General features: G+C 35.3%; 1 protein-coding gene across 4 annotated transcripts in view; it reads left to right on the top strand.

Annotated features, from left to right (window-relative positions):
• The window catches only part of NRIP1 (nuclear receptor interacting protein 1), an 89,524-nt gene extending 66,512 nt beyond the window's left edge, over positions 1-23,012 (top strand). For all 4 annotated transcript variants that reach the window (XM_055126719.1, XM_055126720.1, XM_055126722.1 and 1 more), the window contains exon 4: positions 15,751-23,012. In XM_055126719.1, the coding sequence (XP_054982694.1) occupies positions 16,094-19,564 (3,471 nt within the window). In that variant the 5' untranslated portion in view covers positions 15,751-16,093 and the 3' untranslated portion in view covers positions 19,565-23,012. The remainder of the gene's footprint in view (positions 1-15,750) is intronic.
• Positions 23,013-24,833: the final 1,821 nt, after the last annotated feature.

The following is a 24,833-nucleotide window of genomic DNA, read 5'->3' as shown; positions in this document are numbered from 1 at the left end:
TGCCTTGCATGCGGCCAACCTGGGTTCAATTCCCAGCATCCCATGTGGTCCCCAAGCACCGCCAGGAGTAATTCCTGAGCACAGTGCCAGGAGTAACCCCTGAGCATCTATGGGTGTGACCCAAAAAAGCAAAAAAAAAAAAAGTAGGGAAAAAGAAATAATAACTATGTTTTTATATAAGGTTATTTGATTTAAATGTTTGTCGTACAGAACTTCATTTTTTTTTTTCAAAAAAGGGATCAAATTATTGTATAGACCCAGTGTATATTTTAACTTCATAGGATAAGTAGAAATATGTTGCAGACATTCAAGGATAAGTTGAAAACCTCTTAAGTAACAGTTTTAGGATACAAAGGCAAAAGGCATTTTATATTGGAAGATTGGCAAATTATACTAAGTATTTGACATGCATATTTTATTTAATTCAATAGTTTTAGGTGACAAATCCTTTTATAGTCTCTATTTAACTGCTAAAATAATTAAACCCTGCTATTATTCAATGAGAGCCTTGCAAGCTACCTGTGATGTACTTGATATACCATAAACAATAACAACGATGGTCTTCATTCCCTTAATCCTGAAAGAGCCCCCACTATGACATCAACATACACTACAGTAGCATGCAACAGGGATGAATGGAGACAGTACTGGTGCCTACGCCCACTCAAGCAAATCGATGAATAGGGTGACAGTGATACAGTGATTATTCAATAACTTAATCAAAAGAACCCCATTGAGATAGACAGTTTTAAAGTTGTTCGTGTTTGGGTTTGGATTTCTGTCCTATAATGTTTCAACACCTGTCCTTTCACCAGTGCACATTTGCCACCACCAGTGTCCCCAGTTTCCCACCTGCCATCCCAGCCTGCCTCTTTTCCCCCCCTACTCTCTCTCTCCCCCCCCCTTCGCTCTCTCGCTCTTTCTCACTCTCTCTATATATGTATAGTATATATTTATATATATGTATATATTCTCTGTCATTTTCAGCATTATGGTTTGTAATACAGGTACTGAAAGGTTATTATTGTGTTTGTCCCTTTACCCCCTTTCAGCGCTCAGTTCTTGTCCAGAGTGATCATTTCTAAATATCATTGTCATAGTGGTCCCTTCTCTGTCCCAACTGCCCTCTCCTCCAGCACTTTTGTCAAGCTTCCAAGCATGGACCAGTTCTCCTAGGCTTTGTTTCTATGGACCTTGGGTATTTGTCTCTTGCTATGTTTTTTTATATCCCACGAATGAATGTGATCATTCTGTGTCTGTCCCGCTCCTTCTCCTTCTGACTCATTTCACTTAGCATAATCCTCTCTATGCTTGTCCATTTATTAGTGTACTTCATGTATTTATTTTTCCTGATGGCTGTGTAGTATTCCATTGTGTAGATGTATCATAATTTCTTTAAAGACTGTCCTCATAATCACTGTGTGTATCTGTTGAAACAGCCTTACTATTAAAAATATATTTTACAACAATGGATTATAGAGTAGCCAAAGACTTTGTAAGCTTAAGAAAATAGAAGATTTTTGAGTATAAAAAGTAGTTCGATTTTTTTTTAATTGGCAAAGTATTTGCCATACCAGATATTTCCAAATTCACTTTATTGTCGTCTGTGACCATTTGATGTGATAGGGAGGGTTGGAAATCCTCAGATCCTAGTTTAAATAAGCCATTTATTGGCTGCCCATTCAGTTGCTCAATTGTTAGTATCCTTATTTGTTGGAATGTAAATGAGGATAATATAAAATTAACCAGTCTCTTGTATCTTGGTATTCCTTTGAGAAGGAAGTGTGGCTCAAAGCAGTTAGGAGAAAGCAGACCATTTTAATGTATAATAAATTCAGAAGGAGTCAACAGGCTGTGGGCAGAGAGCTCCCAGGAGCTTTTTATATGTTACTTTGGCCACGCAAGAGTTGCATCTTTGCTGTATCCCCTAAAAACTTGTACCCAGAATATTTGTCGTCTTTTATTTGTTCCTTGGTAGATTCTCATCAACAGTGGAATTTAATTACTTTTATCTAAACCTTAACAAGGTGATGGGCTTAATCAAAGGAATATGGCAGCTATCCCTAATGTTTGGAGGATAATAGAAGGATCAGCCTTGTTTTCTGTGGCTTCAAAAGGACTAATTATCAGAATAAAAGGGAATATAAACCCAATATAGGAGAATTTTATGATACTGAAGTTGGCAGGTGTCTAATGAATTCTCAGTATTGAATAACCCCATTGAGTGCTCTGTGCCCAGGCGTTGTGCTAAGAACATAGGAAAATTGTCATATTTATTCTTTACCATGTCTCCTTGAACATAAATAAAAACTTTCTAAAGTGGCTTACTTGTGTAATATAAAACAACCATCAGAAATTGTACCCAGTGCCCTGCTCCCAAAAGGTAAGATCTTAGGATTTCTTCAGAAATAAACTGGGCATCCAAGTTAGCAGGTAGGTTACCAAGACTTAATTATTAGAAGGGGTGATGTTTGAAGGGATGGTCTTTCAACTCCCCTCACTGTCAAATTTTACACTTCTACAAATTTCAAATGTTGCGGACCGTAGAATCATTCTCAGGTAACTTTTCAAAGAAACCATTAGTCCAAGTGTTCAATAAGATGCAGGGAAAAAATACATATACTGATAAATAAGGAAATTTTTATTTGATAATCTGATACTTTATTTTTCTTTTACCGGGGTGGAGGGGATTAGGTTTTTTGGGTCACACTCAGCAGTGCTCCTGAGCTGCTCCTAGCTTGTTGTTCAGAGACCATGCAGTGGTGGGGTTTTAACCTGGATTTATCGAGTGCAGGGCATGCACCTTAACCCTTGTCCTTTCTCCCAACATACTGTAGTATCTTTAAAACAAATTATTTTGTAATACAACATGATAAAATACTTGTGTTTTAAAAATACTTTTCAATTCTCTAAGATACTATTTAATACTAAAGAGATGTGTGTATACTCTTGAGATGTATAAAAATGATCAATATGTATTTTAAAAACACCAGTCAATTTTTAACCGTGCATTTTTAAAAACTTAGTTTTCAAAATCTTATCTACATCAAAGTTGGTACTTTATGGACCCAAACAATTTCTTTGACTACTCAGGCCTGAAGAACATTCTTTAGTTTTAATACCATGCTGCAAAGCAATAGGGGACCTGGAGCTTTCTTCTTCAGTGAAGGTCAAAGGAGTGAATTTCTTTGATGTTTGTATTGCTTCTAACAAGAACATGCAAATTTGGTAAGATATCAAAAAGACATAGCAGTGGCTTAGTGACTCTTTGTGCTTCATTATTCAAGACCTACTTGGATAATATTTGTTTTGGTTGGTTTGGTTTTGAGTTTCTCTAAATCTTTAAAAAGTAACTTGATTTCTATTGCATATTCTAATTGAGTCCCTTTATGATCAGCTGTTGTTTGTCTTTAGCCAAACAGTAAGAGCTCAGACTTGAAGCTCTTTAACAAATGCAAATCAAATGAAAAAGATCATTCTAAGAATAGTTCTGATTAATTTAAGAATAGCTATGATCATTTAATCTAATCTCTACCATACATTTTTAAATTTCAAGTTCTTCAGTACAAGATTATTATCTGCTTCAGTGATTGACTTATTTTTCTCATGGATCTAGAGAAACGTATTTAACTGTGCTTGCTTCCCCCAGGAGTACTCAGGTCTCCGCTTGGTGCTTGGGGTCAGCACAGTGCCAGAGATTGAACCTTACGTGTAGCAAAAATTAACCATGTAATTCATTAATGACATGTTAGGTCTTATATACCTTAACTAGGAGATCCTGATAATGGGAAATGTTGGATATGATCAGGTTTTAATTTTTGCAAGTAGGCATCATAATAAAAATTTGCTTATAAAATCTGTAAAATCTTCCATACGCTTAAGAGCATATTTCTAAAATGTTTTCAAATGCATGCTTGCAGATGCAAGTTACACATGTTTTCCAAACCCACCAAACTCCCAATGTGGCATTAAATATTTATTTTGTCTCAAATTTGAAACTAGCCATTATAAATGGCACTATCAGCTCATTTTAAAGCTTAAGATACATTAAAATTATGACAGCCCATCCTTCAATTTGTAGACTGAGATTCCAAGAGGTTGTTATTTGTCCTACTTCTGCTATTTCTTCCAGATGCTCACACATTAGGATGACAGAAATGTGATCCTTGTCCGTAGGGAGTTTACACTCTAGGGCTGGCATAAACCAAAATACAGTTTTGTAATGAGCTGAAAGGAAGGTCTATGTAAGGCCTAGTGGTGATGAAAAAGTATAAAATTGGAAGAAATCTTCCCAAGGAGGGAGCTGAATCCTTCCTAACTTGAAACTTAAAGAGTAAAAATATAACACTTACTTCTTTAGCTTGATTTCAGGCATGTGGGATTCACTTGCCTGATTCACAAATATATTGTTACATGATACATTTCAAATTTGTTGTTTTTTTTTTATCATATGTTGCTATTAGGTAAGGATTATAATGAGCAAGACACAGGAGGGCCTCTTGCAAAATTTCTTTACTTTTTGCATCAAGTATTTAGCTCAGCATTATATCTTTTTCATAACCTTATGTAATGACAAGAAATTTAAGTATAAAAACAAATTACTACTCATTGAATACTATAATTAAAAATATATTGCTAAAACAGCAAATCAGAACCTAAACATAAAATTTTAATGTGTCATTTCAGTAATACAGAACAGAGAAATGATCATACGTGTATGTTGTGTGTACAAATATATGTATCCTTATGTACTTTTATAATTATATCTAAAAATAATGTTTATAAAACTTAATTTTTGCTGGTAAATGTATACTAATACAGTAGTATATATAATATGCTAGGTAATAAATAATAGGAATAGTTGTTTTAAGTTTCCATAGAGCCTCTGGAGCAGTGCTTCAGGAGCCTGGGGGCCCCACAGCACCCAATTTGGATTTGGGTCTTTGTGCGTGCCAGCCCTGTGCCAAACTGGAGTGCTTTCTATCATAACCAGAAGGAGTTGTTTTTAATGTTTTTATTCCTGAAGGAAAACTTCTGAAACATTTTTCATCCCGAAAATGAAATCAGGAAACCCTTAAGCTGTTCTTCCTGTGGTTTCTCCCAACTCGCAGGGGCCACTGCTAAATGTCCCTTATTACCCGACCCTCGGTCTGTATCTTCGTCAGAGTGTCAGGTGCCTGATGGGGCCATGTGAGGCCTGGCCTTACCATCTTCAGTGCAGATACGGAACATGCCAGCAATCTGAACCAGAGCAGAGCAGAGACGGGTCTCAGGTTGGCAGTTACTGGCCGCATTACTGAGATGATTACCTCACACATGTAAGGACTTAGAAATGAGAAATTCTTTAGGTACTTTATGACTATCCTTTTTGTTGTTGTTGTTAGTCCCCCGTTAGGTTGGTTGCTATCTTTCCTTTGCAGATATTCTCACTGTATCTATAGTGAAGTTTCTGCCACTGACTGACAAATATTCAAGACTGACAAAATGTTCATTTTAGAAAGCTTTGTGTTGTGGGGTAGTATGGGCAAGAGTGATGTCATAGTGTTTCCTGTTTCTGGAGAATCAAATCATAATTCATGATCCATTCACACTGAGGTAGCACTTTAACCCAAGTAATATATAAATAAAATGTATTCGTTAATGACATGGGATTGATTCCTCTAGACATTATTGTGCATTCTATATAAGAAATTCTATTTATTTTAAAAGAAATCTGTATGACAGATTTTATGTACAAATGATTGTCTATTAATATTTGCACTTACTCACAATCTACTTCTGTTGGGTAAAGAAAACTTTTTTTTAATGGTATTTAATTTGGTGATTTTATAATGTTTCCCCCTCTGTTATTAAGGAACTAGCTATCTCTAGAATCATACAAGTTTATAATTTTCATCAAACTTACTTATTTTCAAAAATAATTTTGCAAAATAACAGACAATTGAGAATACTGATATAAATATATGCCCTATAGCAAACATAAATCTATAACAGAATTCTTGATTTAACAAGAATACCATTTATTTTTGGAAAATAAATATTTTTATTTATTTAATTTTCCCCACTTTAGTTAAACACTTACAAAGTTGCTCACGATGATTTGTGACCGGCATTCAATATCCCAACACTGATCTCCATCACTCTCCCCTTCCCTCCACCACTGTCTCCATTTTTCCAACCACCCCTTTTGGCTGCCCCTGTAGTGGACCCACAGTAATTTATTTTATATTGCTTATTACCAAGAAATGGCTAAAGGAGTGATCAGAAGATACCTACATAGAAGAAAATTTGTGAAAGTTGTTGTATCTTGCCATGGGGACATCAAGCCCTTGTCTGAGGGCTTACCAAGCTGTTACTGCAAGTTAAGTCTTCTATGTTATGTTTTTGTTAGTTGAGATTAGTTGACTTCTGTGTTACATCCCATACAATCTGGGGTGCTACTACTGGGTTGTCAGTGCTGTAGAGTCTGTGGTCATGTTCTCCAGAACATTCAGAATATGTAACTGGGCAGGTATCCGAGAAAGTTTTGCGCTAATTGATCTCTTTCAAGATGTACTTGAGCACTTGAGCCTCTAGAACAAGGCTGGTTTATGAGCTCTTACATGGCAGCAGCAGTGGGACATGGGCACTGCTGCCGGGGCTTCTGGATATACAGGGGGGTGGGGGGAGGTCACCCATCCTGATAAGGGGACCATTGTTATAAATCTATTCCAACAACATCATGCATCTTTAAATGATTTATCAGGAGCTAGTACACTGGTTGGGGCTAGAGCGATAGCACAGTTGTAGGGTGTTTGCCTTGCATGCAGCTGACCTCGGTTCGATCCCTCCATCCCCTTGAAAGCCTGGCAAACTACCGAGAGTATCCCTCTCACACGGCAGAGCTTGGCAAGCTACCTGTGGTGTACTCAATATGCCAAAAACAGTAACAACAAGTCTCATAATGGAGACGTTACTGGTGCCTGCTTGAGCAAATTGATGAACAATTGGATGACAGTGCTACAGTGCTACAGTACACTGCTTAAGGCATAGCTTATGGTTTAAGGCACATGTCTTGCATGAGACCATCCAGTTCCATCCCAAGCACCACATGGCTCACTGCACATCACAGGGTGCATCATAGAGGTCCCCCAAGCACTGCTGGCTAGTGGCCTGGGCAGCGTAGGGCCCACACAGCACTGCTTTGTCATCCTGTGGCCCTTTCACTGAACTGCCTGTTTAGTTGACTGAGAATCACTGAGAGGGGCCTCTTGAACATCACCTGGGAGTGCCTCCAATTCCCTCAAATTATTTTATGATCAAAAAATGCTTTAGTGAGAACATCCTCACCATGTAACCCTTATTTCATAAATGTAATTTAAGATGAATTGACGATCTCATTTGAACAGCTTCAACTAAAGAAAGGATTCAGCTGGATAATTGCATGATTCAGTTATATATTTCATTAACAATCACTTCTGTTGCCCATGTTAATAATCAGCATTTCTTCCTATAATTTGGAAATTGTCATGGAAGACTGTGAATACATTGTAAAACTTTCTGATTGAAACCATGTTTAGCAGTTAAATATGTGTGTTCAGGATGAGGTGCCCAAGATGCTGAATATACAATTTCCATTTCAACTAGACAAAACCTTGGAGGAGTTAAGGCGCATTGACAGTGCTATTACCAGCAAGTAGAGTGAATTTCAAATTCCACACATAGAAAAAATCATTTGTAGCAAACAAATATGCAAGCACAAATTAATATGTGTATGTATATATATTAGTTTGCACAAAAGTTAGTATGCAAGTTGCACAAAAAATCATATTAAAAACTCATGGTTGAGAAACACACAGGTTTCTTTTATTCTGTGATCCTGTGCAACATTTTATCAGAATGTGCTTTATAACTAAAAGTGCGTGAAGATCTTGTTTTCAAAGAGGGGGAACATTTTAAAAACAGAGTGTTCCCTGTGAGTAAATGCAGAGTGTCTGGTAAGTGTACTAAAAACCCCAGGAGCTTTGACCACATGCCAGCTATTACATCAGTTCTGTTGGTAATCTTTCTTACTGATCTGTGACCTTGACCTTGTGCTTGTCTGTATGTCAAATCTATTTTGGGAGTGGGGAGACCATATTTGAACTTAATAAGATTTATACTCCCATCTCAAAATATACGTGTGTTTATGTATATATATACAAACACTGGAACAATTCTAGAAGAAAGAACAGTTTTTCTGCTACATTTCACATTTTATTAGAGATTGGAAATATTATGCTTTTAAAAATTGATAGAAAATACTAGTTACTTTGAAGAGCTATTTGAAAAGGTTAAAAATAAGCTGTATCCTCTGTTAATTTTTTATTTTTAGTCCCTTTCTCACCATATATGCTATCAAAACAATTGTATATCTTATGTTAAACAACTTGTTTTCTTGAAAATAATTAGAAGACAATGAGTAATTAAAATTAATCCTAATATCACATATTCTTTATCCTACTGTAATTCTCTTTCTGAATTCTCAAATTAAATTTAGATTTAAATTTAGATTAAATTTAGAGTTAATCCTGTTTAACAATACTCTAGTGTCTGTATTTCAAGTTAATACAGCCATGGCCTCCAGAATCTATAGTGTTTTTTGGAACATAAGTTATGTTGAAACTAAGGTAACTAGGTATGTTCCCTATTTTTTTAATTTCTTTGATACTGTGTGCTAATTTGACTTAAAATGCCCACGTTTCTCATAATAATATTGATTTAATTTTAGTTTTGAAGCAGGGGGTGTGTCACTTCATGGTAAGGGCTTACTCCTGACTGCTCAAACATTACTCCTGGAGGTGCTCGAGGACCATATGTGATGCCAAGCTCTTTAAGCTTAGTACTCTCTCCATACCTTTAGATGAATAATTTTTATGCAAGCTATAAAGGCACAGTGGATAGTGGATTTATTTAATCCAGTTCTTATATGTAAATCTTATAAAAATAGATGTTTCTGAATGTAGAAACTCCTTTATTTTGCTCTCAGTTATAGGGGGTATTTGTTAGTTGCTAGTACTACTATTACTTCACTCTTCTCAATCACAGATCATGACATAGTATCTATTACAAGATTAGCAGATTTCCAGTTTAAGTAAAAGTTCATACTTAGCTTTTAAGTAAACATCTGTTTGAAATTCTGTGGCCCCCCAATGAAGAAGGTAATGAAGACAAATAACTTCTGGGAATTGGTGGAAGACCATTTCAAAATTATTTCCTCTCCCTTAGAATTCACTAAAAAGACTAAGATGTATTAGGCAGTACTAACCACAACTTTGTGACAGCATGTAATTTTTCCAGTTAAAATGCTTGTCAGTTTTATACACTATGATTTATCATTTGAATTGCAGAAATAAAATTGTAGAGTTGAAGGGCCCTTGTGTGTGTGTGTGTGTGTGTGTGTGTGTGTGTGTGTGTATCCTTGTGTTGGACATTTGAGTCAACCAGGAATCAGTATAGTATCTCCTAGTAGGTGTATCTTCTTAAATAGGAAATATGAGTGCCATTATTTTACTTCTATGGATCCAGCTGGCAGCAAGTTAAAGCTCATGGACCTGGAAGTTAGTGGCAAATTTGGCCTTGAGCAAAAATAGCCAAGTCCCTCAGGTTGCACAGGAAAGTAATCTGATGGCAGCTGTATTACTCTCGCAGTGTAAGCAACTTCTGTCCCCAATATCTGAAGGAAGAAAATCAAATCAGTTGTCTAACCTGAGAGGCCAGGAGAGATGAAAAGAAGGTGTTAAGTTAAATTCTAATTATGAGACCCTCACTGTTGGTTTCTTCTTCTTTTTTTTTTTTCAAGAGAAATACGTTTTCATAGCACCCATCTAGATATATCATTGCTTTCTTTTTTTTTTTTAATAAAAATAATACTACAATGAAAACTTTTCAGGGACTTTCGGTTATATCGGGTTCCCTTGTATGTTCCTCAAGAAATTAGAAATATATTTTAATACATAGAATTTCAGGCCTATTCCTATACTATCCCTTTATTCTGTGTTATGAACTGGCAGCAATTAAATGGGTTTTTTTTTAATTTCAAAATTACTTAAAATTTATAATAGAAGATTCACAGTAGTGTCCACTTTTCAGTCAAGCCCCAGACCTTATCTGATGTTACTTTTCCCTTCTTATTAAATGAAAGTAAGTATTCTCTTTCTTAGTCACTAGTTTTAGTAAGCTAATCTGATACATTTAAATAAAATGTTTAGTGTTACATCTTCATGATAAATTTTTCTTTGATATGTTACCTTTTCAAACTTTCCTTTAGACTCACCATAGAGAAATACCAAGAAATCTCTGAATTAGTTATTTATATTTGTATTGCTTAACTAAAAGGCTCAATAGTTAGGACTGTGAAATCTTTCTAGTATTCAAATATTTTTCTTCTAATCTTCAGTGAAACATCTTTATTTTAGTGTTTTTCACATTCCTTTGCATAAAAAATTTTTTTTAGAATAATCCACAGTGGAATTTAGATCATTATTATTTAATGGGATGTGGTGGGTACGTGTGTGTGTTTAAATGCCACTATTAAGTAGCCTTTCAATTCTTCATTTTGAGGAACCAGAGCCAAGAACCCAAATGCAATTTAAAGCTCATTGCAAAAATACCATTAAATTTAATATCTGAGTAGATATTTCCTATATAAAAGAAATTAAAAAAGATTCATTTTCCCTGTACTCCTTTTCATCTTGTTTCTTGATTCTTGATAATATCCATTTTAATGGATATGAAGTGATATCATTGTTTTGATTTGCATTTTGCTTTGAGATAAACAACTTTCTTTATACCTGTTGGCTATCAGTATATCATTGGAGATATATCTTAAAGTCTTCTGCCCATTTTCAATCTGTTGTTTGTTTTGTTGTTGTTATATAAGGTCTGTATTTCTTCTGGATGTTTATCCCTGTTGAATGTATGATTTTTCTAAAGGTTAACCTTTTATTTTGAGAATTGTTTCTTCCGTTGTAGAGAAGGAATTTTTTTTTTTTTTTTTAGCTCTTGTTTGCTGATCTTCGGTAGAATTCACAGGGATGACTTAATCTAATGTCAGTTTTTTCTTTTTTTATATGGTCTCATCTTAAATTCAAGTTCTTAATCTCTTTTGCATTCTTATGTTTTTATTAGTTTTTTGTATGGTATAAGAGTGTTGTCTATTTTCTTCCCCTCTTGTCGCTATCCAGTTTTCCTATAATCAGTAGAAAAGAAGTTTTTCTCTGACTTGCCTTGCAAGTGACAGAACTCAGTTCAATCCCTGGCATTATGTGTGGTCTCTGAGCTTCATTGCCAGGAGGAAGTCTGGTTTATCTCTGGTTGTGACAACAACCCAAATAAAGAAAAAATAAGTCTCCTTCATTGTGCATTCTTGACTCCTTTGTGTAAATTAGTTGTTGATGTTATATGAGTTTACTTCTGGGTCCTCGACAGTAGAAAAATAAATCTTGGGTTTACTGTTAATCATATGTCCATTGGAATCTTTCATAAATAATTATAGAGACCTAATGTTTCATTTATTTTGCCATTTTATCATCTTACTAATTTATGTCCAGGTATGCCAAATAGAAACTAAAATAATAAGAGGGAAATAGTGAAAATATCTAGAATGATAATGCTGTGGTGAAGTAAATCATTCTAGTATCTTGTTTATATACTGGATAGCTTATTAATACTATTTGATCTTTGAAGATGTATAAATAGAGTAAATATGATTCACTAACTTTATAATATTCCTATTGTTTTAAGTTTTTTTTTAGTCTGATAGAGGTTTCAGTGATTTTCCTTTTCCCTTCTAACTGTAATAGAAAGTTGTCCTATGAAGATGCTTTAATATGCATGAATGAGGATGGATGCAAAGATTCTAGTAGGAGTACTTAAGGATTGAATTATGTTGGTAGCATAGACTAACATTTCTATTATTTTCACATTACTGTCACCCACATAAATTCTATCAAACTCAGGAATCAGTGTATGAATGATATCATCATTTTTTTCCAGATTGAGATATGACTAACTAAAAAACAATGTAAATTTAAGGTTCTAAATATAGAGAGATACTTTTTGGGAACCTTGTTGTAGAAAGGTTAACTAGCAAATCCATCACCTCATATAGGTATTATAATGATACTGTTTTAAAGAGAAAAAGGAAATAGAGTATTTCATCCAGTTAGAAACTTAAAAGAATTTAATTTATTCATTATTTTGTGACATTTGGAAACTTGACTGCCATATTTTATTTTATTTTGAGGGGGTTTGTGTTTTGGCTTTTTTGTTGGGTCACACCCAGTGATGCTCAGGGGTTACTTCTGGCTCTGCACTCAGGAATTACTCCTGGCGCTGCTCACAGGGCTATATAGGATGCCGGGGATCAAATTCAGGTTGGCCATGTACAGTGCAAACGCCCTACCCACTGGAGTATCACTCTTGCCCCAGCTGCCTTATTTTATTTAAGATCTTGTCACATACAAATATATTTGAAATAACTTATTAGTGGAAAAATACTGAAAACAGGTATGAACCAAAAGAGATTTTAGAAAGAAGTAACTCAGTAATGAAATAATTAATTGAAGTGATGGTTATATTTGGTATAAAATCTAAAACTTAAGAAAAAAGTCTTCCAGCTATTGAATAAGGAATGTTTCTCTTCACACTTGATATAAAATTATTGAGAACGCAAAAAGGTTAAACTGAGTTAAGTCACTAGCTTTGCAAGCATGGCTCCAGTTTGATACCCAGCACCACCTATGGTCCCCAGGGCACTGCCAGAAATGATCCCTGAACACAGAGCCAGCAGCCTCCTAAGATCTGCAGAATTTGGGACACCTTTTTGTGTTCTCAGTAAATGCGTTTTCCTTTACTCTTCCCATCCCCCGCAGTAGTCAGGGGCCTGGGCCCCCTCTTGGTAATATTGGGGATAACCAGCTCCTTCTGTCCTTGGTGCTGTGATGGAGGGAGAGGACCCTGGGCATGGCTCTCAGGGCGGCCCACTTGCCCTCACGTGGGCTCTACCATTTTTATTCAGTGCTCGCTGCCCCCCCTCCCCCGCTGAGCACCCCACCCCCAGCATCACTGTTTTAAGTCCACTTTCCCTTTCATAAACTAGATGCTTCTGATAATTCTGTTCCACTTCACATATTTAAAAGTGTATGTGATACAAAAATAATCTTATTTTATGAGAATATTGAGCAAATCTAAATAGGCAGGTACGCCAAGTTCTAATAAAATACTTGTTGCAGTTGGGGACAGTCCAATGGATTCGCTCAAAAGCCAAGTGAATTGCTGTATTTTGTAAAATATTCCAGTTTTAAATGTATTATGCGCAAATCTCTAAGGAAGCCTAAATCTTAAATGTCTCTTAACAGATATTTTTAAGTGAATATATTCAAGTAGAATTAAAACCTGAACAATGCTCTTAAATAATATTTGTATAAACTCAAGGAAGCAAATTATATCAGTTGGTAGTAAAAAAAATAATGTTATCTTTTTGCTAAAAGAAAATGAGTCCAGCTAAAATAGAGTAGTTTTAAATAATTTTCACCTGAAGTCTTTAATTAGATGTGATAATATTTTACATGAAAATCTAATAATCATTAGTTCTGAATGAGTTGTACTATATCCAGATATATCATGCCTCCTTTTCTCTTTTTCTTTCCTTTTCCTTAAATTATTCAGATTTGTGCAATGGAAATGAGGATTTTTCCCATTTCAGTTCTTTAAGGAATGGAAAGGAAATAATCTGAAGAAATTTGGCACACCGAGTTCTTGAAGAGCTTTTAATAGAAGGGTTTGAGTGAATGCAATGCTTAATTAGTCTCAGAATTCCTACTTCTTAGGCAGTTCTTTTTCTGCTACAAATGGTCGTTGGTGTTGCTATCACCTCACCTGAATTGATGTCTCAAGAACTGTGATCTTTGATTTATAGATTCATTTTATACTTTAAAAAAAAGATTTCTGTAAGAAGTTCTTTTTTCCTTGCATTTTTTCATGTGATTGGTGCTGCTAATGGAATTTTTTTTTACAGACATTCATTGACAATTACCACTTTATCTTTGAAATTTGGGAGGTGAAATAATTTTTCACCTTCCCTTTAAAGTCTATTCTAAATCTGTTTCTTGCCCAGTTTTTCTTCAGTGTGATTGCTTCGTGCATATGCATGCTTATATTTAAATGTGTATGACAACCAAGTTTTTCTAAGCTAAAAATTGATGCAAGTATTCTATTTCAACTTAAAGCTTAATTGCTTTAAAATCATACCTGCTATTTTAATAATTACCTGTTGATAACAGTAAAATAGTGCAAATACACTGTTATTTTAAGTACTTTTAATCTCTTTAAATTTTGTAAATCCTTGTTTACTGTTCTAATAATTATTTCTTGATAACTAAAGTGTTGATAAAAAGAAATAGCATTGGTAGAAAGGAGGATCTTTTAATCTTTATAGCATACCTGATTTGCTTGTCTTTTGCAACTGCTGAAAATAGACCTCACTGAAATTTCTATATACTGCACATAATAAGGATTTTGAAACAAGAGACTTTAAACCTTTGGTAGACCTGAATTAATGCTAAAGAATTACTCTCTTCTGTTTCTAATAAGTCATGGCTAAAACCTAGGGGTAGGGTTTTAGCTATGACTTATTAGAGCGATAGCACAGCGGGTAGAGCGTTTGCCTTGCATGAGGCTGACCAGGGTCAATTCCCAGCATCCGATAAGGTCCCCTGAGCACTGCCAAGTGTAATTCCTGAGTGCAAATCTAGGAGTAACCCCTGAGCATTGCTGGTTGTGACCCAAAAAGCAAAAAAAAAAAAAAAAAAAAAGTAGACCATCTAAATAAACAAGTTCAAAACCAATGGGGCCTGAGCAGTAATACAGTGCATCACAGGTGGGACCCAAAAACAACAAAAATAAAAATTTGAAAATTTAAAAAACTAGGTGATGATATTAAAATGTCTATAAATTGATTAAAACTCACACTTTGCCTAAGACTGCAAGTAACATTACATTTTTCAATGATTTGGGGCTGGAGCGATAGCACAGTGGGTTGGGCGTTTGCCTTGCACGTGGCCAACCTGGGTTTGATTCCCAGCATCCCATATGATCATATGATCCCCCAAACACCACCAGGAGTAATTCCTGAGTGCAAAGCCAGGAGTAACCCCTGAGCATCACTGGGTGTGACCCAAAAACAAAAACAAAAACATTTTTCAATGATTTTATTTACTTGAAAAAAAATTCTCAAATTACTTACATAGGATGGATGCCTTATATTCAGAAGATGTTATCAAAAGTGGATCTATTGTATGGACTTCAGTATCACATCAAGTTCATGCAATGAGTTCATGTCATGCACACCTATTTTCCTCTTTTCTACCTTTTGCATTTGTGCTTTCATAAGCTTCCTGGAACATGGAGAAAGTAGACTTGGTTCCCCAGAAGAGCTACATGCTATAAAAGACTTTGTACTTACATTATTTTGCAGGAAGGGAATTATGAAATTCAAAAGTTGAGTGGAGCTGGAACACAGTTTTATTACATTAAAGTGTTCGTTCAGTTGATTTAGTCATTCATAGGATTTTCAGTAAACATTTTAAGTTCAGTAGGATTAAATGCTAAAGATATTAGCTGTGATATCTATGAATATTTGTATATAAAATACAAATTAATACTTAAGTACGTATTCTTTTATTTGTGTCATAGCCTAATTGTAATTATGTCACTCCTTCTTTTTTTTAGAGTGCTGATACATTTAATGAGGAATAAAAGATGAAGAAGTGAAGCAATATATTCACTAAGGATTATACCTGCTTACTACTACTGATATATGTGTTAAAGAATCCTGCTGCTTCTTACTTAAGAGTTGATTAACTCTGTTGTCAGACAACAGTGGAGTTTGCCTGCATTTTATCTTGTTATTGCCAGAAGAAATCCTGGTCGGAATGTAACATGCATCTCTGTCTAATTACAATGGAAGGTGATATACTGATACTCATTTATTAAAGGTACATCTCACTTATCCACAGAAAACCATTCTTTAAAGTGACTGGAAACCAAGCCCTTGTGAACACTTCTATTGAACATGACTCATGGAGAAGAGCTTGGCTCTGATGTGCACCAGGATTCTATTGTTTTAACTTACCTAGAAGGATTACTAATGCATCAGGCAGCAGAGGGATCAGGTACTGCCATTGACAAAAAGTCTGCCAGGAGGAATGAAGAAGATCAGAACTTTAACATTTCTGGTAATGCTTTTCCCACCTGTCAAAGTAATGGTCCAGTTCTTAACACACATACATATCAGGGATCTGGCATGCTGCATCTCAAAAAAGCCAGACTGTTGCAGTCTTCTGAGGATTGGAATGCAGCAAAGCGGAAGAGGCTGTCTGAGTCCATCGTGAATTTAAATGTAAAGAAAGAAGCTTTGCTGGCTGGCATGGTTGACAATGTGCCTAAAGGCAAACAGGATAGCACATTACTGGCCTCTTTGCTTCAGTCCTTCAGCTCCAGGCTGCAGACTGTTGCTCTGTCACAGCAAATTAGGCAGAGCCTCAAGGAGCAAGGATATGCCCTCACTCATGATTCTTTAAAAGTAGAAAAAGATTTAAGGTGCTACGGTGTGGCATCGAGTCACTTAAAAACTTTATTGAAGAAAAGTAAAGCTAAAGATCAAAAGCCCGATACCAGTCTTTCTGACGTAACTAAAAATCCTATCAGAGATAGGTTTGTAGAGACACCTCATCATGTCGGACAAAGTGGAACAAAGGTCATAAGTGAACCCTTGTCATGTGCTGCAAGATTGCAGGCTGTTGCAAGCATGGTAGAAAAAAGGGCTAGTCCTGCCACTTCACCCAAACCCAGTGTTGCTTGTAGCCAGTTAGCATTACTCCTTTCAAGTGAAGCCCACTTACAACAGTATTCACGGGAACATGCTTTAAAAACGCAAAATGCAAACCAGGCAGCAAGTGAGAGACTTGCCGCTATGGCCAGGTTACAAGAAAATGGCCAGAAGGATGCTAGTAGTTTCCAGATATCTAAAGGAATGTCAAGCCATCTTAATGGTCAGGCTAGAACGTCAGGCAAACTATTGACTAGCAGAAGTACAGCATTTCAAAATCCAATGAGTATCGTTCCTACTTCCCCCAAAAATGCAGGCTATAAGAATTCACTGGAAAGAAATAATATAAAACAAGCTGCTAATAATAGTTTGCTTTTACATCTGCTTAAAAGCCAGACCATACCTAAGCCTATGAATGGACACAGTCAGAGTGAGCGAGGAAGCATTTTTGAGGATAGTAGTACACCAACAACTATTGATGAATATTCAGATAACAATCCCAGTTTTACAGATGACAGCAGTGGTGATGAAAGTTCCTATTCCAACTGTGTTCCCATAGACTTGTCATGCAAACACCGGCTTGAAAAACCAGAAACTGACCAACCTGTCTCATTAGATAACTTTACCCAGTCCTTGCTCAACACTTGGGACCCAAAAGTCCCAGATGTAGATGTCAGAGAAGATCAAGATACCTCAAAGAATTCTAAACTAAATTCACACCAGAAAGTTACGCTTCTCCAGTTGCTTCTTGGCCATAAAAATGAAGAAAATATAGAAAGAAACAGCAGCCCTCAGGAAGTCCAGAGTGAAGTGACAAAGTTCAATGCACAGAATTACATGAGGACTTCTGTAATTGAAAGCCCCAGTACAGCCCGGACTACTCCAGTGAGCACTCCACCATTACTCGCATCTACCAAAGCCGAGTCTCCCATCAATCTTTCCCAACACTCTCTCGTCATCAAATGGAATTCCCCGCCATATGCTTGTAGCACTCAGTCAGAAAAGCCAAGTAATACCGCGTCCAACCACTTAATGGACCTGACAAGAAGCAAAGAATCACAAGGAGAAAAGCAAGTCCAAAATGAAGGTACACAAAACTCTGCAAATTTCAGTGCCAGTAAACTGTTACAAAACTTAGCACAATGTGGAATGCAGTCTTCCTCTAGTTCAGCCGAAGAGCAGAGACTGAGTAAACAGCTACTCAGTGTAAACACAGACAAACCAGTCGGTATGATTGAAAGATTAAATAGTCCTCTGCTTACAAATAAAACGAATGCAGTTGAAGAAAATAAAACATTCAGTAATCACTCAGCAGGTCCTGAACTAGGACTTTCTGGTTCTGAGATAGAAAATCTGCTCGAAAGGCGCACTGTTCTCCAGCTGCTCTTGGGAAACCCCAACAAAGGGAAGAGTGAGAAGAAAGAGAAAATCCCTTTAAGAGATGAAAGTACTCAGGAACATACAGATAGAGCTTTAAGTGAACAAATACTGATGGTAAAAATAAAATCTGAGCCTTCTGATGACTTACATAGTCATAATACAAATGTGCACTTGAGCCATGAGGCTAAGGCTACCCCATTCATAGGGATGGGTTCTACCACGCAGAGAAGTACAGCTGCCTTACCAGCATCCGAGGACTTTAAATCGGATCCCATTTCACCTCAGGATTTTTCTTTTTCAAAGAATGGTCTGTTGAGTCGATTGCTAAGACAAAATCAAGAGACATACCTGACAGACGATCTGGACAGCAGTCACAGAAATAGTGAACTGACGCTGCTCGAATCAAAGAATCTTTGCATGGTTCCTAAGAAAAGGAAGCTTTATACTGAGCCATTAGAAAATCCATTTAAGAAGATGAAAAGTAATGTAGTGGATACTGCAAACAGCCAGAGTGCTCCAGAGGTTCTGTATGGGTCCTTGCTTAACCAACAAGACCTGAAACTTAGCAGAAATGAGCTTGAACTTAAATATCCTGCCAGCCATGGCTCGGCCAGTGAAAGCGAACATAGGAGTTGGGCCAGAGAGAACAAAAGCTTCAATGTTCTGAAGCAGCTGCTTCTCTCAGAAAACTGTGTGAGAGATTTGTCCCAGCACAGGAGTAACTCTGTCATAGATGGTAAAAAGAAGGGACACAAAAATAATGTGACCAACAGCAAACCTGAATTCAGCATTTCTTCTTTGAATGGACTAATGTACAGTTCCACTCCACCCAACAGTTGCACAGATAATAGGACATTTCCATACCAAGGAGTAGCAAAAACTCCTGTGAGTCCTCCTTTCCCTGAGCACTTGGGCTCTGTTGGGTCTAAATCAGAATCTGGACATTTGAATGGATCTTCCATGCCCAGTGAAAAGGGACCCATAAAGTGGGTTATCACAGATGTTGATAAAAATGAATACGAGAAAGACTCTCCGAGACTGACCAAAACGAACCCTATACTGTATTACATGCTCCAGAAGGGAGGCAATTCTGTTACTAGTCGAGAAACACAAGAAAAGGACATTTGGAGGGAGCCTTCATCTGCTGAAAGTGTCTCACAGGTTACAGTCAAAGAAGAGTTGCTTCCTGCTGCAGAAACTAAGACTTCTTTCTTTAATTTAAGAAGCCCTTATAATAGCCATATGAGAAATAATGCCTCTCATCCCCACAGCACGAATGGAGAAGTTTATGGGCTTCTGGGAAACGTGCTAACAATCAAAAAAGAATCGGAATAAAATGTACCTGCCACCTTGCTTTGGATCTTTATAAACTAATTAGTATGAACTTGAGATCTGTATAAATAAGAGCATGATTTGAGAAAAGCATGGTATAATTGAAACCTTTTTCATTTTGAAAAGTATTGGTTACTGGTGATGTATAAATATGCATACTACTTTTTGCTTTACGTTAGATGTCATGAGGAAACTACTGAACTAGCAATTGGTTGTATAACACTTCTGTATGCATCAGAAAACAATTGTGAGTAGCCTATGAATAAAATTCTTTTATAATTAATAATAGGCATAAATTAAAATGTAAATCTCCAGCCATCATGCATTTTGCTGCCTTTTTAGGGTACTTTATTTTGCTTCTCAGAAGTCAGCATACATAACACAATTTTTAAGGTTCAAATTGCTAAATTGTTGAACTCCTTTAAGGAGATTTACTGAATTAAAGACCTAGTGCTGATTCACTAATCATTATCCAATTCAAAATTAAATTTGAAAAAAATATGCTTACATTTTTCACTTTTACTAAAAAAATATATTTATTTTTAACTCTTATAAGGGGTTTTGTGGCTTCCCGTGTGTCTCCCCCACCCCGGTCCTTTTCAATATGTTTATTTAAACCTTGTACTACTTAGTAAAAATTGATTATACTTGATGGAAGTTTGATCCTTTAAAGGGGGGCAGATTTCCATTTTTTTGTATTTTAACTACTTTACTAAATTATCCTTTTACAGAATTAGGAAAGTTAATAATTATCAGGTGGTTTCCTGAATCGTTGAATATTTAAGATGTTGTTTCTAACAGAAGCAAAATGACTTTTCTTTGGATGGTTTTTACCATCTCGTTAAGAAAAAAAGTTACTTCTCACCTTTTCTGTGGTACCTGTGATTCTTATGACCAGGGTTTCTTAAAGCTGGGCTCAGACTGCCTGGATAGAACCATCTGGAGTGATTGTTTTAAAATGAGATTCTTAGGCAACATCTCAGATCTACAGAACAAAAATTTCTTATCTCTTTATCTATGGTGGAAATCTTCTATCTGCACCTTAAAATGCTCCTTCGGTGTTTCTTCTGTATACAGAAGCTTGAGTAACATTGCTATAACTTTTCTGAGAACACAGGACTGTTAAAAAAAAAAAAGACAAAAAAAATACCCTATTTGATGACTATATTTCCCCAATACAGTCACACATCAACTCAAAATTTGTGATCTTGTAGTTAATATATTTCCGATATGTCTTTGGAAATCGGGTTCAGGATACTTTTTATGACAAAAAAAATTGGGTGGGACAACTTTCATATCTGGCTCAACATCTCAGGAAAATCTAATTATTTATGTTTTTCCAGTGAGTAACATCTACTTAATTCGCCTTAGGGATGGAATAACAGGGCCACTTACCAAACTCAGGTGATCCAGGATGGTTTGGAAACTTCTGAATACATCCTTAATTTCTATTAAAATCATTGTCCTAAGAACAATGCTGAAAATGACAAAAGCATTTATTCAAACCCAAGAAAGGCATTAAGCTCAGATCAGCTAAACAAAACAATACAAAGGGCACATAGACATGACAGAATCATAATCACTCCATTGGGTTTATTATTTTAAAATAATGATTAAAAATAAATGTGGATGATATCTTAGGAGAATTCACTACTATCAAGCCACATTGGGTTCCAACTTAGAACAACCCCTTGTTTTTAAGTTCAGTTTTTACAATCCAGTTTATTCACCAGATGGGCTTTTTTTTTTTTTTGGTTTTTCATAGTGAACCAGGTTAGCAACTGACCTATCAAAAATTGTTATATAATCAATTATCAATTAGGAGGAAATGTATTTGAAGTTCTACTTGAAGCTGTTTCTAAGATTTTTATATTAAAAATGGGCGTTATTTACTAAGATGATGTAAAACCCTAAATGATTATTTTTTTCTCAAAATGATTTGTAAATAGTTATGGATATATTTAAAATGATTGTCAGGAGTGAATATTACATTACATCATGGGAAGATGAAGGTGTATGACTATTCTGACATGAAAATTCCACTGGCCAGTGAGCATATTCTGCTCCATCCCATATTTACTCTGTGACAATCTTATTGCCTACACGATATAAATACGCATCTTAACAAGTCATTTTATTTTTTTTGCCATTATGACTGCCTGGAGCCTTAAAGGTATGTTAGAAAAAAATGATGTTCCCCATTGGTTAGGGGGGATGCTGGGCTTTAAAGGAAGTGAAATTTCTAGGTCAGGGAAAAGAACATCAAGGGGGCCAGCATTTGCTGTTTTTTGTTGTTATTGTTACTGCTTGTTTCATTGATTGGTTGGTTTTTGTTAACAGTTACAGGAAAGAGGATATGTAAAATACATAAATAGACATGACAACAAAGAATGCTGTTCTGATTCAGTAGAGAATGTCCCTATTTTGAGTTTAGGGTGATTTTAAAGAACAGTGAGACAGGGCATATATCCATAAATTCACTGTTTATGTATATGTAGATACAAGGATGCACATATACACATTTTTCAAGGACTATTTTAGATATCTTGACAACTTCTTCCTAATGAAGTTATTTGTGAAAGGGTACTGCAGTTCTCATTGACATCAGTAAGGTAGTATTGCCTGTTTATTCTCTGCTGCATCTTACAGAAGAGTAAACTGGTGAGAGTATATATTTTATATATATATATATAATGTGTATATATATATATATTGACTTGTTACATGAAGATGTTAAATCAGTTTTTAAAAGTGATGTAAATAGTGATTTCCTTAATGAAAAATACATATTTTGTATTGTTCTAATGCAACAGAAAAGCCTTTCAATCTCTGGTTTCTGTATATTCCATGTATAAGTGTAAATATAATCAGACAGTTTAAAAATTGTGCATGTATGTATACAGTTGCAAGTCTGGACAAATGTATAGAATAAACATTTTATTTAAGTTGTGATTACCTGCTGCATGAAAAGTGCATGGGGGACCCTGTGCATCTGTGCATTTGGCAAAATGTCTTAAGTCAAATTGATGGTCATCCCAACATGACAGTATTCCATTTTCTGGACATGAGTTAGGTGGTTTAAGCTTTGTGAAAGAATGTGCTTTGAATCCAAGGGTCTTAAAACTTTTTAAAATCAAGTCAACCACTTTTCAAAGAGTTCACACAGCTACTTTCATGAATTTTTTAATCCCATTGGAAACATAATATACCAAGAATATTCCAGTATCCTGGAATATAGACACATGACCATTCATGATATGAATTCTGGGGTTTACAAAACCAATTTTGATGTATTCTCAGTAATATAATTTGTCATTTTTATTAGAAATTTAATTTCTTCATGTGATGTCAAAACTGTACATACTGCAGTGTGAATTTTTTGTTTTATTTTTTAATCTTTTAGTGTTTACTTTCTGCAGTGAATTTGAATAAATGAGAAAAGTGCATTGTCTCTGGCTTGAAATGTCTCTTATTTTTTGTGACTTTTCTGTGTTTTTTTAGATTTCCCATGAACATAAAATTCTGTGGTATGAAATAGCAATAAATTATTATGGATGCTTTTGCCCTTCTCAGAAAAATGAAAGTGGGGGTGGTGGCCAGCAAATTAACGTATTTAGAGACAGGGTTGAAGTGATTGAAGAACAACTTTGAAAAAACTGTCTATAGTACCTACCCTCAATTTTTGGTGTGCAGCTGGTTGGTTGCTATACATTTAAGCCAATGTGGATAAGTAATTGAGGGGGGAAATGCTAATAGAGACCTTCAGGGAAAAAAGTGTAAACAGATGGTATGGAAATTTTATTTTCATAAATATTGATAATTTAGAAGAAAAGAATTTCCCTAAAGTTTGTATGTTTAGTCATGCCCTTAATAGGTTTATTATAATTTAACTGGAACTGAACATTTTTCTCCTAATAAGTTTATAGACATTTCAGGTGTATCCAAATAGTCGATCTGTTATTCTAAATTATTAAAAATGTTGAAAAGTTAATATTTCTATATTTCCAGAATCAGATATGTAAACATTTTATTGATGTTTATTGTGAACAAGTTTATCAAATAGTAAATGAAGTATTTTTAAGAATAACAGTCACCAGTTAGCAATTCGACTCTGAAATAGTGCCAATGACTTTTAATATAGAATTCTTAATAGTCATTTAATTATGATTATCCATACTGTGCAAAATTTTCATATTTTCTTTCAAAGCTGTTAATGTGAAAATGTCAATTTTGAGACTTTTTCCTTACAACTAAATTGTAGGCTGTTCAATTACAGAAAAAAATGCTTTTTATCAGAAAAATACATTTTTGAATATTTTTATTAATTTAAATTTTATTAATTTAAAAACAACAATAATCTCATTTTTGTTTTCCAAGACTCAGAGTTATGTCTTAATTTAGAAGTATGCCTTGTAAGAGTTATAGCAATCTGTTAGTATCATTTGACATTAATTTGCTAATTGCTTTTTCTCATGAGTCAGACATACTTATAAGATTTAAATATGCTGCCTTTGTAGGTAGGTTAAAGACCTATACTCTAAAAGAACAAAATGATTATACTCTGGTTTATAGCAATAAAAATGATAAAATTCAAATCCCACCAAGCATTGTTCTAGGGTAGTGCTATTACCCTTATGATCCCATCTCCAAAGTGGCTGAAAGCAAATACATAAACTATTCGAGCAATGTCCCCAATTTTAAAATAGTTTGCTTCTATGATAAATCAGAAGAGAAATCTTTGAACCATTTCAAGGATTTAATAGCCTTTTTTTGGACACAAAGACAAGCTTGTATTTTCCTCTTTAAAAAAAAAATCAAACTTCATAAAAACTCAATTTTTAGAAAGTTTATGAGCCCTCTGGACTGTTTTGCTTATTTTTGCTTAAAGCATTAATCTTCTGGCTCACATCTGGAAAAGCAGATGTTTTAACATTGTGTAAGCGTCATAACCTATATTTATTTGAAAACATATCAACAATACCACAAAGTCAAGTGCCTGTATGAGTACAATGAGGTTTTTTTTCCCCTTAGCTATATGATAAACAATCATGTGATAGTTGTACAGTTAAAAATCTGCCATAGGTTGCTCTCTGACAGCCATTGTAGTTTTAGTTTCCATAAAGCAAACTGCAAATCCTAAAACCTTAGCATCTGGTTGATTGTGCCAGCTAGCCTTCCATCTTGTATACCCTTTGACTTCTGGTCCTGCATGAATTTTCACATTTTTCCACTGACCATCCACCACTAACCCCAATTAAAGAATGACAAAATA

This window comes from Sorex araneus, chromosome 2 (assembly GCF_027595985.1).
Source record: "Sorex araneus isolate mSorAra2 chromosome 2, mSorAra2.pri, whole genome shotgun sequence".
In the NCBI taxonomy this organism is placed as follows: Eukaryota; Metazoa; Chordata; class Mammalia; order Eulipotyphla; family Soricidae; genus Sorex; species Sorex araneus.
The sequence above is the reverse complement of the archived record's forward strand: the minus strand, read 5'-3'. Positions and strand labels throughout refer to the sequence as shown.